The sequence below is a fragment of the Cucumis sativus genome, chromosome 4 (genome assembly GCF_000004075.3).
Source record: "Cucumis sativus cultivar 9930 chromosome 4, Cucumber_9930_V3, whole genome shotgun sequence".
NCBI lineage: Eukaryota > Viridiplantae > Streptophyta > Magnoliopsida > Cucurbitales > Cucurbitaceae > Cucumis > Cucumis sativus.
Window position 1 is genome coordinate 24,742,260 of NC_026658.2, and position 13,644 is coordinate 24,755,903.

At 31.2% G+C, this 13,644-nt stretch overlaps 3 protein-coding genes and 1 non-coding gene across 4 annotated transcripts; 3 read left to right on the forward strand and 1 right to left on the reverse strand.

Annotated features, from left to right (window-relative positions):
* Positions 1-395: 395 nt before the first annotated feature.
* TRNAT-AGU lies at positions 396-469 on the forward strand. The gene has a single exon. It is a non-coding gene; the product is annotated as a tRNA-Thr (tRNA).
* Positions 470-538: 69 nt separating this feature from the next.
* LOC101222162 (mitochondrial outer membrane protein porin 2) lies at positions 539-3,523 on the forward strand. The gene is made up of 6 exons (XM_004141241.3): positions 539-704; positions 804-871; positions 2,058-2,168; positions 2,246-2,332; positions 2,440-2,648; positions 2,908-3,523. The coding sequence occupies exons 1-6, from the start codon at positions 653-655 to the stop codon at positions 3,212-3,214; spliced, it is 834 nt and encodes a 277-aa protein (XP_004141289.1). The 5' UTR covers positions 539-652; the 3' UTR covers positions 3,215-3,523.
* A 1,258-nt stretch (positions 3,524-4,781) lies between these two features.
* Positions 4,782-7,234, forward strand: LOC101209931 (increased DNA methylation 1). Its single transcript, XM_004141357.3, has one exon. The coding sequence runs from the start codon at positions 4,958-4,960 to the stop codon at positions 7,052-7,054; it is 2,097 nt and encodes a 698-aa protein (XP_004141405.3). The 5' UTR covers positions 4,782-4,957; the 3' UTR covers positions 7,055-7,234.
* Positions 7,235-10,814: 3,580 nt separating this feature from the next.
* LOC105435310 lies at positions 10,815-11,848 on the reverse strand. The gene has a single exon (XM_011655851.2). The coding sequence runs from the start codon at positions 11,667-11,669 to the stop codon at positions 11,031-11,033; it is 639 nt and encodes a 212-aa protein (XP_011654153.1). The 5' UTR covers positions 11,670-11,848; the 3' UTR covers positions 10,815-11,030.
* Positions 11,849-13,644: the final 1,796 nt, after the last annotated feature.

Sequence of the window (13,644 nt, forward strand, 5' to 3'; positions counted from 1 at the left end):
GAAGATATCTTACCATGTTTTTTATAACTTATAATATATACATTGAATCTAAGTACGTTAAACAAAACACAAAAAAGGAAAAATAAAAAATAAAAAACTTGCACTCGTACATCTTAACAATATTATTTGTTCTATCTAATGTTTTAAAATCAAGCTTGTTTCGTTTTATCTTATTTTTATGATTTATATAAATTTTAGATGGAAGAGTTGTATTTTTAGCTCGTAAACGTAATTTTCAAACATGAAAGTTGTAAAAAAGGAGCAATTTTGATAAAACATAAACGTCGATATGTTTATCTTAGTGACATTGATAGACATTAATAGAAGGCTATCAATTTATATTAGACGTAGAAAATAATATTAAATTAGGAAGACGAGACTTGTCATACAAGCATGCTCTCGTAGCTCAGTTGGTTAGAGCACCCGTTTAGTAAGCGGGAGGTCTTGAGTTCGACTCTCAACGAGAGCACATTTTATTTTTCTTCCATTAATTGTTTCTTTTTGTGGCTCAATAAAAACCCCGCGAGATATGAAAGAGAGATCACATTGCGAGGGTTTTTTGAAATTCCCCCTCATCGTGTAAAAAACCCTCATTACTTGTAAGGAACTCGGAAATTTCCCTTCAAATCTTTAAAACCCTAAGACCTGCAAGATGGCCGGAAAAGGTCCCGAACTCTTCTCCGACATAGGCAAGAAAGCTAGAGGTAAAGGGCTTAGGCTTCATTCCCCTTTCTTTGCTTAAACTTCTTCTGATTCGTTACTCTTTAGTGCCAGCCTATTAGATACTCTTCAATCATTTGCAGACTTGCTTTTCAAGGATTATAGCAATGAACAGAAGATTACCGTCGCTTCCCTTTCCGACATTGGAGTGGTATGTAACGCCTTCACTTCATTTCTTTTCTTTTCTTTTCTCTTCTCTTATTGACCTCCATTGCTTTTCATTCAGTGTGCCTTTCTAGTTATATACTGATGTTTTGTAAATAAACACGTTCTTGTTCTTTTTGAGTCTTTTTGGGTCCTGTTTCATTTTCTCGAAGATTACTGAGTTCTTTATCTCAATCCAGTCGTACCTATGATTGGTAGATGGTGCATTTCTGGCGAGTTAGGGCTAAAAATGTTTAGTAGTTATCGACTTAAAATAGATATACATATACTAAAAATATGTATATCTATTTTCTTAGGAATAGGGGTTGCCTTTGTAAAACTGGATACAATATATAAAGCACGGTCAAATCTCACTTGGCCCTGTTTCTCCTTGAATCACATTAAGTTTTGAGAGCGTAAGTTTATGCTTCAAACGTTAAGGGTCTTGAAATATGACTTGAAAACTCAGGTTCTTTTCTGATCAAGCACTGTCTCGTGGAATTTTGTATTTGCTTAGGATTAGGGGACTAGAGTTCTTTATCTCAGTTAAGTGATAACTGTGATAAAAAATGGTGCGTTTCTGGAGGGCTATGGCCTAAAATGCATTTGTGGTTATAACTTAAATGTTTTTAACTCATGTTTATCTAGTACATTAGGAATAGGGGTTACCTTTGTAAAGCCGGTTACGATATGAATATAGAAGTTTAGCCATTATCAAATCTCAGCATGCCCTAGTTTTCCTTGAATCACACTGAGTTTTGAGAGCGTAAGTCTATCCTTCAAACATTTAGGATCATAACTCATAACTTGAAAACACTGGTTCCTTTCTGTTCCAGCACTTTCATTACTTTTTGAACTGCCTCTTCCTTGAAATCCTATATTCAATTAGGAATGCTGATCCACTGAGCTTTATACTTATTACGTTGATGAGAATTTATGTAACACATGCCTATTCATTTGGGTGTCTTTCTTGGTTGAAAGTTTTGGGAGTTGAGACTGCCTATCTGTGGGCAAGTGTGGTATCCAATTGGTGTTTCTTGGGAGGGTAAAGTACTTCTACGTGGTTCAAGTATCTTTAATATCAGCTAGTAGCTAAGCTAATTTTGGTCGTACCACATTACTTGTTATATTTTCTTATCTTTCATACATTTTTCTTTTGACTTAAAATGTTAAAAAGTTTTCTTTCGTTTTAGGGTCTCAACTCAACTGTGATCAAGCGGGGAGGTCTCTACTCTGGGGATGTGGCAGCACAATACAAGCAAAAGAATGCTGTTCTTCATTTAAAATTTGACACAGAATCAAATGTAGTTTATCTCTTTTTATTTTCTGATGTGATTTATGCACATTCTTTAAAGTTTCTAAGATCGTATCATTCATGCAGGTTTCCTCAGTCCTCACAGTTACTGATATTCTGCCATCCACACATGTCATTGCTTCACTGAAATTCCCAAATTACAACTCTGGGAAGGTAAATTTTTTCAAAGTTGACTTCAGATGAATTTTTATTTATGATCTTCTCTGCAAATTGTAAATTTTGCTATCTTTGTGATTTAATATCTTCATTATTTGTTACAGTTGGAGGCTCAATATTTCCATGAGCATGCTACATTTACTACAGCCTTTGCTTTGAACAAGTCTCCTTCAGTTGATATTTCAGCGACCATTGGGACACCCCACATTGCTTTTGGAGCGGAAGCTAGTTTTTTAACAAATTCTGGTTATTTTGCAAAATATAATGCTGGGGTGAGTGTAACAAAGGCAGATTCCAAAGCATCAGCAATATTGTAAGTGCTTGTTTTGAGGCATGTTCAATGATATTTTACCTCAATTGGTTGATGTAGCCTCACACATTTTATTTTGCTGTGTTATTACATGAATAGCAAGACAACGGAGGAGTAATATCTTAGGATGATATCATATATATATTCTTAAGTTTGAACCTCCTTGGTGTGTTAATCATTTTGAATTATCAAGACTTAGCATTTGAATTAAGTGAAGTTAAGGCAAGCCACTTAGTTATTTGTTTAATTCTTGCTATTACAGGGCCGATAAAGGAGACTCTCTAAGAGTGGCATACTTGCACCTTTTCGAACAGTTGAATGGGGGAGCTGTTGTGGGAGAAATCAGCAGAAAGTTCTCTACCAATGCAAATACATTGACGGTGGGATGTTCATATGTGCTCAACTCTCAAACAGTTGTGAAAACAAAACTTAACAACCATGGCAATCTCGGGGCTCTTTTGCAGCATCAGCTGTCGCCAAAGTCTTTCCTAACTGTATCTGGTGCCTTTGACACCAATGCTTTGACAAATTATCCCAAGTTTGGGTTGACGCTACTTTTGAAGCCTTGAAATATCAAAAGGATTTAGAAAGGGCCGAAGCTCAAACATTAGTCAGCTGCCATCTGTTTGTGTTGTCTTTCAGCATATAAAAACATCTTCAGTAGTCGTAGAATTCTTTTGCTCTCATTTTTTTTTCCAATTTGCTTTTCTTGTGCAATAGTTAGATGGATTCTTGAGAGTTTTGAGACAATTTCCCTTCCCACACATTCAATTGTGGAGAAAAGGTAGAGTGGGATTGCAAATGTAATTCATCCTTGGTAGTTGTTACTACAGATTGTTTGTCAATGATGGAATAGAAACACATAATCTTCTCACAAATTAGTCTGTGTCGAATTGGACTACGCTCGTTCTGACAACATCAAACCTTCTTTCCTGGCTATTAACTCGACCTTTCTTTCCTTTTAGCTAATGTGCTATTCCGATATAACTGGGATGTGATTCCTATATATGGTCTGTGGGTTAGGTCAATTGGTTTGCCTATGGTGAGCATTGGTCATCTCACAAAATAAACAGCAAGCATATTATGCAATAGTATATCCTCTTGGAGCTATGTATCCATCATCTTTTCTGTAGGCTTATAATCATTTAATTGACCTTTAAAGAAAAAGGGAAATATATTCTCCCTCAAAACTCCAGCAGTTAAATGGTTTATTTCATTAACTGAAGATTAACCACTCTATTGGTTTAGTTTTGATTTCTATGTTTTTAATTTTAAAAAAATCTTAAACATAGAATCCATTTTAATTCAAATTTAAAAACACATTCTACATATTAAAATTTTGCATAATTGACACATGGTCACATTCTATTTATATTTACAAGCACATCCTACAATTAGAAAAAAACAAATTGATGTATTTGGCCAAATGTTAAAAGGAAAAAAAAAATCAAATTAGCTACTATCTTAAAAAAAAAACAACAAATTTGGTCCTAAAAAATAGGAAAAGAAAAACAAAATTAGATTTCTAAAAACAGGGAGAAAAAAATTGAAAAAAGAAAACAGTGGGTGAGTGTTCAACACTCATCCAGTCCATTGATATTATTTTAAAAAATCATTGACAACAAAATCTTCCATAAAACTCTAATAATATTTCACTAATAACATTTCAAAACAACAATATTTATATAAAATTTCAAAAGTTACAAACCTAAAAATAAATTGAAAAGTTCAAAAGAATTTGAAAGAAATTTTATAAAATTGAGAATACAAAGTATACACTCTTAAATACCAACTTTTCCATTAAAAAACGGTAGGTTTCTTTGATAAAAAAAAAAAAGAAAAAAAAAGTAAACTGTTATTAAATTAAAAAACAAGAATTTGATTTTACCTACCATTGAAATATATATATATATATATTGCGGAGTGAAAGAAGGAGAAAAAATCATGGGAGTGAGAGAGCGAAAAGGAAAAGAATAGTTTTGTAAATTTCAATATTGATATAAATTTTGGTTTGAAGTTAATTGGACTGAGAGAGAGACGGAAAAGGAAAAGGAAAAGGAAAAGAATAATAATAAAAACGAGGAGTCGTTATTAATTATTATTATTTAGTTCATAATTTAAACAGAAAAACATAAATATATCTGTTTGTTGTTTGAATCAAATATTTGGAGAGATACTTGTACATCAAGCTATTATTATTTTCTTCAGATTTCCTAAACCTTCATGGATTAGGGTTTTCCTTTTCCTTTTTCCTTTCACCTCTCACCATCTTCCCTTCCCTTCCCTTCCCTTCTTCATTATACATTGACCTAATGGCTTCTTCTCTTCATCCCACCACCACCACCACCACCACCACCACCACCACCTCCAAATTCTCTTTTCATCATCAAAATATGGATATCAGCGATGACGACGACGATGATTATTCACCTACTACTACTAGGTCCAGAAAAGCTCGGGAGTTCACTGTGAAGGATGCGCCTCAGGCGGTAGTGGAATGGTACACGATTGCTCTTGACAAGAAAGCTGCTCTCAAGAAATCCGCAGTCAAAGAGCTTGCATTAGGGCATTTATTGGCTATGGGATGGGAATTTTTCTATATTCAGAAGAAAACCAGGGAGGAGTTGCGATACAAAGCTCCAAACGGTAAGGTTTATATTTCACTAAGAATGGCCTGCAAAGCCTATATTGAACAAAAAGGCTGTGTAGTTTCCCATTCCATGACTCAAATGAACGGTTCACAACCAGAAAAAGAAACTCCGTCTGATCAAGATTTGGGGAACGAGAAACAGCGGCCAAGAAAGGCGGCGAAGGGAACTCCGCCGCGGAACCCACCAACGGCGGATTTTTCAGTGCATTACAATGTAGCATCCAAGCCGGAAAAAGAAACTCCGGCGTCCTCATTTGAAAAACCTAAAGACAAATATGAACTCGTTAAATCACCAGTACTACCGTCTGAGCAAGACGTGTGGAACGAGAAACCGCAGCCACGGAAGGCGGCGAAGGGCACTTCACGGCGGAATCAACGAACGGCTCTGTCATATTTAGTGGATCGTGAGTTAATTTCGCCTGGAGATAGAGTCCATTGCAATGTGACGAGGGACGGTCGATTAGTGACTTGGCGAGGATCGATTACAAATGAAGGGTTTATTAAATGCGACTGTTGCTCTAATCTGTTCCCCATCAGTAAATTTGAGGCTCATACAGGTAGTACAAAGCATAGGCCGGCGGCCAATATCTTTTTGGAAGATGGGCGATCCTTACTGGACTGTCAAAAGCAATTGGTTCAAAATAATGATCAAATTCAGAAGGAGACAAAAGCCACTGAGAAAAAGGTAAACCATAATGACAATGCCGATTCTGACACTCACGGCCTGGACAAAAACGACTGCATCTGTTCCGTTTGTCATTTTGGGGGTGAATTGATTTTATGCGATCTCTGTCCTGCTGCTTTTCATGGAAGTTGCCTTGGTATTAAAGGCATCCCATCTGGGAATTGGTACTGCCCTTCATGCTGCTGTAAAATTTGTGGTCAAGTTACGTATGATTTTGATGATCAGGTTTCTTCTTTTGATACATCTTTTGTTAGATGTGTACAATGTGAGCAAAATGTTCATATTGGCTGCGTAAAAAGCATTCAAGTTCTTGAAGATTCAAATCAAACCATCGATAGAGAAAACTGGTTTTGCACAAGAAGATGTGAAGATATCCACATGGGTTTACAGAACCTCTTATGGAAACAAATCCCAGTTGGGGATGCTCGAGAAAACCTCACTTGGACATTAATGAAACATTGTCCATATAAGGTGAGTGAACATAACAGGAAGAAGCTGAATAAAGCTCTTGGTGTAATGCACAAGAGTTTTCGTCCTGTGAAAGACCCCATCACCAAAAACGACTTGATTGAAGATGTTTTCCTAAGCAAAAGATCAGAGTCAAAACGTTTGAACTTTGAAGGGTTTTACACAGCGATTTTAGAGAGAAAAAACACAGTAGTCACAGTAGCAACAGTGAGAGTATATGGAGATGAAGTGGCTGAAATTCCTTTAGTTGCTACACGTTTGAAATACCGCAGACATGGAATGTGCCGTAGATTGTTGAACGAGCTGGAGCATCAGCTTATTGAAATGGGAGTGAAGAGGCTGACATTACCTGCTGTTCCTGAAGCCCTCAACACATGGACAAAAGGATTTGGGTTCACCAAAATGACAGATTCTGATAGATTAGACCTCATTAAGTACACATTCTTGGGATTTCAGCACACTGTGAGATGCCAAAAGGATTTATTAGAGAAGATAAAAGTCTCAAATAATAAGAAATGGTGGCCAAGCAAGAAGCTTTGTTTAGACCATGAGTTCTCTGATAATATGTGTTTAGATGATTGGAACTCAATTTCAGAGTCCTTCTGATTTTATTCAACTAATTGGTTATTTTTTGGGGGGCTGAATTGTGAGATATTCAATATTATTTTTTTTTGTATAGATAGATGATATATCTCCCATGCCTTTTTGGGAGATCATGATTGGGAAGCTGTGTATATTGATCACCTTGGGCTATACTGCTATTATAATTAAATTTTACCTTGATCATGTTGTGAGTTTCAATAATTAAACTACATGTGTGTAATTAAAACATTAATAAATACTTTAATAGTGTATTAGCTGAGTTTAATTTAGAGATCATTTTAACCATGCATGAAATAATAAAATTAGTGCAGTTTATACGTCCATTTGTTCACAGTTTACAAATTTTTATTATTAATCACTATGCTAATTTCAATTTCAGTTCATATTTATTAATGACAAGGACCTTACTCTACTTTACCCGAAAAAAGCATTTTTTTTAATCTTTAGAGATTGGGTTATTAGTTTTTTCATTTGGATGAAATTTCATACTATGTTACATTTTTATTTCAATTTATAATTTTTCTTTTTTTAGTAAATACTCACTTTCCATCCTTAATACTAACTCTCTATTCATTAATTTAAAACAACTCTCTAGTAATTATAATTAATTTAAGTTTCAACATTTTTCAACCTAATTAAAATTAAATTCAAATTTTCACTTCATAAATATTTTCCATTATTTAGTACACATTGAGGGAATATTTAATGAAATATTGAAGAATTAAAAATGGTAAATTATTAAACATATTAACAAACTTAAAACAAAGCTCAATCAACTATTTGATTTGAATAACTAAAATTACAATATTTTTAAAATTAATAAACAAATAAAAAGTAGATCCAAAATCAAATAGTTTTTTTGGTTCTACCTTCCATTTTTGTAATTTAACCTTCTATTTTTAAATTGGGTTATAAATGGATAATTTGTTACAACTCATCTTTTTTCCTTTTATCTTTTAAAATTTTGCTTATATGTATATATAGACATGACAGATGAAAAACAGTAGAATTGTGAATTATTTTCTTAACTTAAAATTATTTAAGAAGTGTGGAGTCAAAACATAGATGACGACAATTATTGTGTATTTTTATTCCACCACAATTATAGTATGATTTGTCCATATTTAAAATCAAAATTCAATTAATCTGAAATGTACATAAGAAGAAAAATACAATAAGCAATGAAGAAAAATATTTGACAGTCCCTGTCTTTATAAGATCTGATTAGAGTGCAGGCCATAAATTAAAAATATAATTGGTGCTTAAAATTTTCAGTTCTAAAGAAAGAAAAAATGGTACAAATTCATATATTAATTCTTCCTCTTATATAATTGCTATTTGAATATGATAGATATAATAATATAAAGACCAACGTATCTTTGTCAAAATTTTATGTACACTTACGCAAGAATTCATAGCCATAATCCAAATTGTGATTTTTTTTTCTTAAGAAAGGTTGATTATTCTAATTTAAACCAGCCGAATTGATGGGATATTGTCAAATAATTTAACATTAATTAAGTTATCTGTATTAATCAAGGTGCTTAGGTTATATTCTAAAATTATATCATCCAATTAAACCATATATTCGAAGATATCCTCTCTTTTTAAAGTTGAGTTTCAAATTGTCATCGTATCTATAATACTTATTCTAGAATAATTTGAAAAAAAAGGCTAAAGTGAGAACTTTTGGACAAAAAGTAATGGAAAGTATTGGCTTCATCTCGGTCGATCGGGCTCGACCTAGTAGATAGCAAACCTCTAAAAACACTTGTAGTTTGTTCAATCAAACTCGAATCAAGCACAAGCATAAAGAATAGTTGCAGTCTAGCACTCAACCTAGCTTGAGTCAAGCACGAGTCGAAAAGGATATGCTCAATTTGGTCGAGGTCGAAATAAATGGGGCCAACCATGATTCGAGAAGGAAGCCAAAAAAAACTCACATTGCCTAACACACAGTAGTTTGAGATGGTTAAGTCAACAAGGGACGAGAGATTTCAATTCCAAAAGAGAATTGAGAATATGAAACCCTAGCTTATAAAATTAATGATCCACGAGAGAAGAAAATTAGGCAGAGGTGCATTTTCCCTTCAAAATTTGGCATCACCATTATTGAAGAACAAAGTTTTATTCCATTTTAGTAATTTCCAAACTTTTAATTATATATATATACATATATTTTGTAATTAACTTCGTTTTTTAAAATTATCTTTAAAGAAAAATATATTTTAGATGAGCCAAATGATAAGGATGTTGAGATTATGGCAACTTAATTAAAAATTAAAATATGATTGCTTCTTCTTCTTTCTATTTGATTAATCTTTAATTTTGGTTATAAGTTTGGGTCCATCATGATTAGGTGTTTGTATTTTTCAACCTTATAATGGAATTCTTAAATGATTAATGAAATTTTCAGTTAGGATTTAAATAGAATTTTAATCCAAATCTATGACTAATTAAATGAATAGGGCTTTCCCCATTTTTGTAATGCTAAATTGAAGACTAAAATACAATATTTTGGTCTCAAGTTTGAGTTTTCTGAATACAACAAAATCCACAATATTTATTTTTGTATTTTAAAAAAAGAAAATTCATAAAATTCAAAAGATAAATGACATTAATATATTTCCAAAATTTCTTCAAAATTTTAATGTTTTCTCAAAATTCTTCATTTTATAAATGATATTCATGTATTGATTAAATAAACAAACTATTTTTAAAAAATAATTTTTTTAATGGATGCTTAATTTTTCTATTTTTAAAACAATTTTCTAAGAATAAACTACTTTTGTTATTTTAAAATTATTTTTAACACATCTTTAACAATATTGATAATGTAAATATTACACATAATATTATAAAATCACTCGTAAAGAATGCACCTAAGGAAGAGTGATCGAAAATATATTTTGTGATTAGTGAATTTTTTTTATTTTTCTTAAAAAGAAAACCAAACTTAAATTAATTAATTATTGGATATTATATAATTCCATAAAATTAAAGGTTTAGATTATAATTGATACATTGCATCAAAAATCATCCCTAAAATAATATAATTAAAAAATGAAAAGTTAACACTAACGAAATAGAATTTAATCCTAATAAATACAAATCATCCCAAAGTGAGAAGGAATCCAACACCTCTTTTTTCCTTTTTAAACTTTTGAGTGAGAATCTGTAATATTTTATTTGCACTCACAAAAACAAAAATAAAATAAGACTATTTTAGAAAACTAACCTCGAAATAATCTATTTTTTAAAACAATAAGTTATCGTTTCTTTGTTTTAAAAAAGTGTAAATATAGGATATGTTATTTATTTACACCCAAATATTTTAAAAAGTCTAACGAGTGAAAATCAGTTTTTAATTTGAAAAAAAATAACATTGCAGAGGTTCGAACACGATGTAAACCTGACCAAGTGTTCTTTATTTATTTTCTTTAAAACAATAGAAATACTAATTATTCTTGTATATATTATGATAAACACATAACAGTAATTCGTTGATCAATTATAATTGTAGATAAAAATACAATATTTTGTTATATTTATAAATAAAGAGAGAGTTTGAGAGAGTTTGAAGTTGAAATATTTGTTGTTCAGTGATAGAGATTGAAATCTGTTTTGGACTAATTTTTTAAAGAAAAAAAAAACATAAAAAACACGTTTGGAAGAGGAGGAGAAAGAATCAAAGAAGCAGGAAGGTATCTAAGAGTGATTAAAACGAAACAGATTTGAAATTAATTACAAAACCATTGAAAAATTCATACTCAAAACTCTTAATTACTCATTCTCATTAATAATTAATGAACATAATAGAGAAAAGCTTAATTAGTACCCATTCTCATTCTAACATTTCTAATTAATTTACATTAATGACCATTGATTGAAATGGATCGAAATTCTGGACCCAAACCCATCAAAGATACATAATTAACATAACAAAAACTTAACCCAGATTCTTGGTTTTCAAAAATCTTCACCCAGTTTTACGATGGGCTTGAATTGGAGATGAAGAAGAAGAAAGAACAGAGGATGCTTCTGGTTGTTTCTCCATCTTATTTGGAATCGAAATCCTTACCTTTCCCTTCCTTCTTGATTTTGACAAACTCTGTTTCAAAACAGGCACCAAATACCAAGCAATACAAGTGCATAAAATGGTTACTGATCTCCCAAAAATACTCAACAAAAACAGAATCAAAATCACCACTGCAGCAATATAATAAGATGGTTTGTTCAATCTCCTCAAATTTCTCGCTCTTACAAGGTTGTTGTTGTTCTTGTTTGCCGTTGATTCTTTGCTCTGTTTTGGCTTCTTAATCGCCACGGTTTCTGAATCATCACTCGTGTTCTTCTCTTCTTTCTTGTCCTTCTGTTTCACAACCACAGGAACACATTCATCTGAATTCTTGTAAGCAAAACGAACCATAACTATTTCTTCAGGGTCAGTTTGAGAGTAAATCTTCTTCCTTTTTTCATCAAGATCCGTTAAAAGAGCAGAGAATTTGTCGAGGCCACGGTCAGAGTAAGGATTTTTCTTGTCTTTGTTATGGGTTTTGTGTCCATTTCTGGACTTTTTGGGTGTGGAATTTGGGGATACTGATTCATGAAGAGCCATTATTGATGGAGAAGAAGAAAAGAAAAGAAAAAAAAAAAGGTTTGACTTGTTAAGAAACAGAAAGAGAGGTTTGTACTTTGTGTTGAGTGACAAATGGAGAAGAAAATTGTGGGTTTATATTGGAAATATTTTTGAGTAATTTATGAATGATTTATTGAGGGGATGAGAAGACCAGATCCAAGCCAAAATGTTTGGTCAAATTAAAATCGTGATTTTTTTAAAAAAAATACATATAGTATAGAAGCTTCGTGAGGTGTTGATTTGTTTGACTTTGATATGGAGAAAGAGAGAATGGGTATGATATTTGGTTTAATTAAATAAATTGATATTGTTGTTAGCTTGGAGAGGAGGTTTTAATTCGTCAAACAAGCAAAGCAAAACATATGAGATGATCATATAATAATATAATTCATGAAGTCATGAAAAAAGATAAAAATATGTAGCACTGAAGTTCAACGCATTACTTCAAATCTTATTTTAAGATTTAATAAAAGATTAACAAAGATATGTGCAATTTTAAAAGGAATATAAAGAATTTAGTTTTGAATCTTTTCATTATATATAAAAGAATTTGAAATAGAAAATCAGTGTTTGTGATAATTTTGTTTGGAAATTAGACTTTGATTTCATCAACAATGTGATGAATTCCCCATCGTAACGTTACTTCTTTTTTGCCGTCAGAAATTTGGAGAGATCTTCATAATAATAAAGAACAAAACAAGAACAAAATTACAACCATTTTCACAATGTCATTTGTTTGGATCCATGATCATAAAAAAAAAAAAATGGTACAAATGTATTTCACTGGACTTATGTGTCATGGCCAATCAAAAAATTTTACTAAAAAAGTGTTTAAAAAATAAACGCTAAAATAATAATACAGTTTTTTCTCTCTAAATATTTGTTAGATAACAAATTACAAAAATAATGCATAGTTAAAATAAAACATTATTTAATATATATTATAATTACTTTAAGATTGATTTTAAAATATAAAATTGATAATGTGAGAGAGACGCGTGCTCTCGTTAATCTTACATAAATTCGTTGGTGCTTATGAGCGCAAAATCAATTTTTTTTACCAAATTGTCATTAAACCAAAGAAGTTCGATTTAGTAGATGTTTAAATTGATTTCAATAGTAAAAGAGGGCAAACCGATTATTGGTCATGGATCAATTTGAGAGTTCGAAATTTAAAAAAAAGTTGTTAATTATAAATTTTTTAAAAAACAAACACGGATTGAACCGCTCTTATCATGCTCACTCTCTTATCATGTTATAGTTTTTAAAAACCTCATGTTTTTTTTTTTCTCTTAGCAATATCATAAGTTACAAAAATGAAAAGTTTCATTCTTAATCGAAATTAAAAAACAAAAACAAGTTTTTAGAACCGTTTTTATTTAGGTTTTCAAAATTTGACTAGAATTTTAAGAACATATATGTTTATTTAATGTTTCCTTCGGCTTTTAAAATTAGATTAGAAATTGAAGGACGTGTGTTCTGCAAGAGATTTGAAAACAGACACGTTTTCAAATATATTGGGGTTGGTATAAGTTACAAAAATTGAGTTCCATTACCTACCAAACATTATTTTGAATATAAATTAATATCAATTCATTAACATATTTTACATTAAAATTTCTTGTTATAAAATACTATTTTATAATATCATATAAATTATGATGCATATTCAAGAGTAAAAACAAAGACGAATTGAGTTCAATGACATGAAATATCGTATTTATTAACTTTCTTAATATAAATCTAGATTTTAAAATACCAAATACCATATTGTTTTTAAAACTTACGATAATCTATATACAATTTTAAACAATACAATTCAAAACACATCCATAAATGTTTCTTTGAAAAGAAAAGATAACCACGGTAAGAAAAAGAAGAGAAAACAATAAAAATTTCTAAAAGTAAAAATCCAACAAAGTTATTATCAAATGGAACTTAAGTATTTCTAATT

Bases quoted from the DNA above. Each gene is read 5' to 3' on its own strand.
- LOC101209931 (XM_004141357.3), top strand. From the start codon at position 4,958: ATGGCTTCTTCTCTTCATCCCACCACCACCACCACCACCACCACCACC.
- LOC105435310 (XM_011655851.2), bottom strand. From the start codon at position 11,669: ATGGCTCTTCATGAATCAGTATCCCCAAATTCCACACCCAAAAAGTCC.
- LOC101222162 (XM_004141241.3), top strand. From the start codon at position 653: ATGGCCGGAAAAGGTCCCGAACTCTTCTCCGACATAGGCAAGAAAGCT. The intron at 705-803 runs GTAAAGGGCTTA...AATCATTTGCAG, and splicing joins CATAGGCAAGAAAGCTAGAG to ACTTGCTTTTCAAGGATTAT. The intron at 2,169-2,245 runs GTAGTTTATCTC...TCATTCATGCAG, and splicing joins AATTTGACACAGAATCAAAT to GTTTCCTCAGTCCTCACAGT.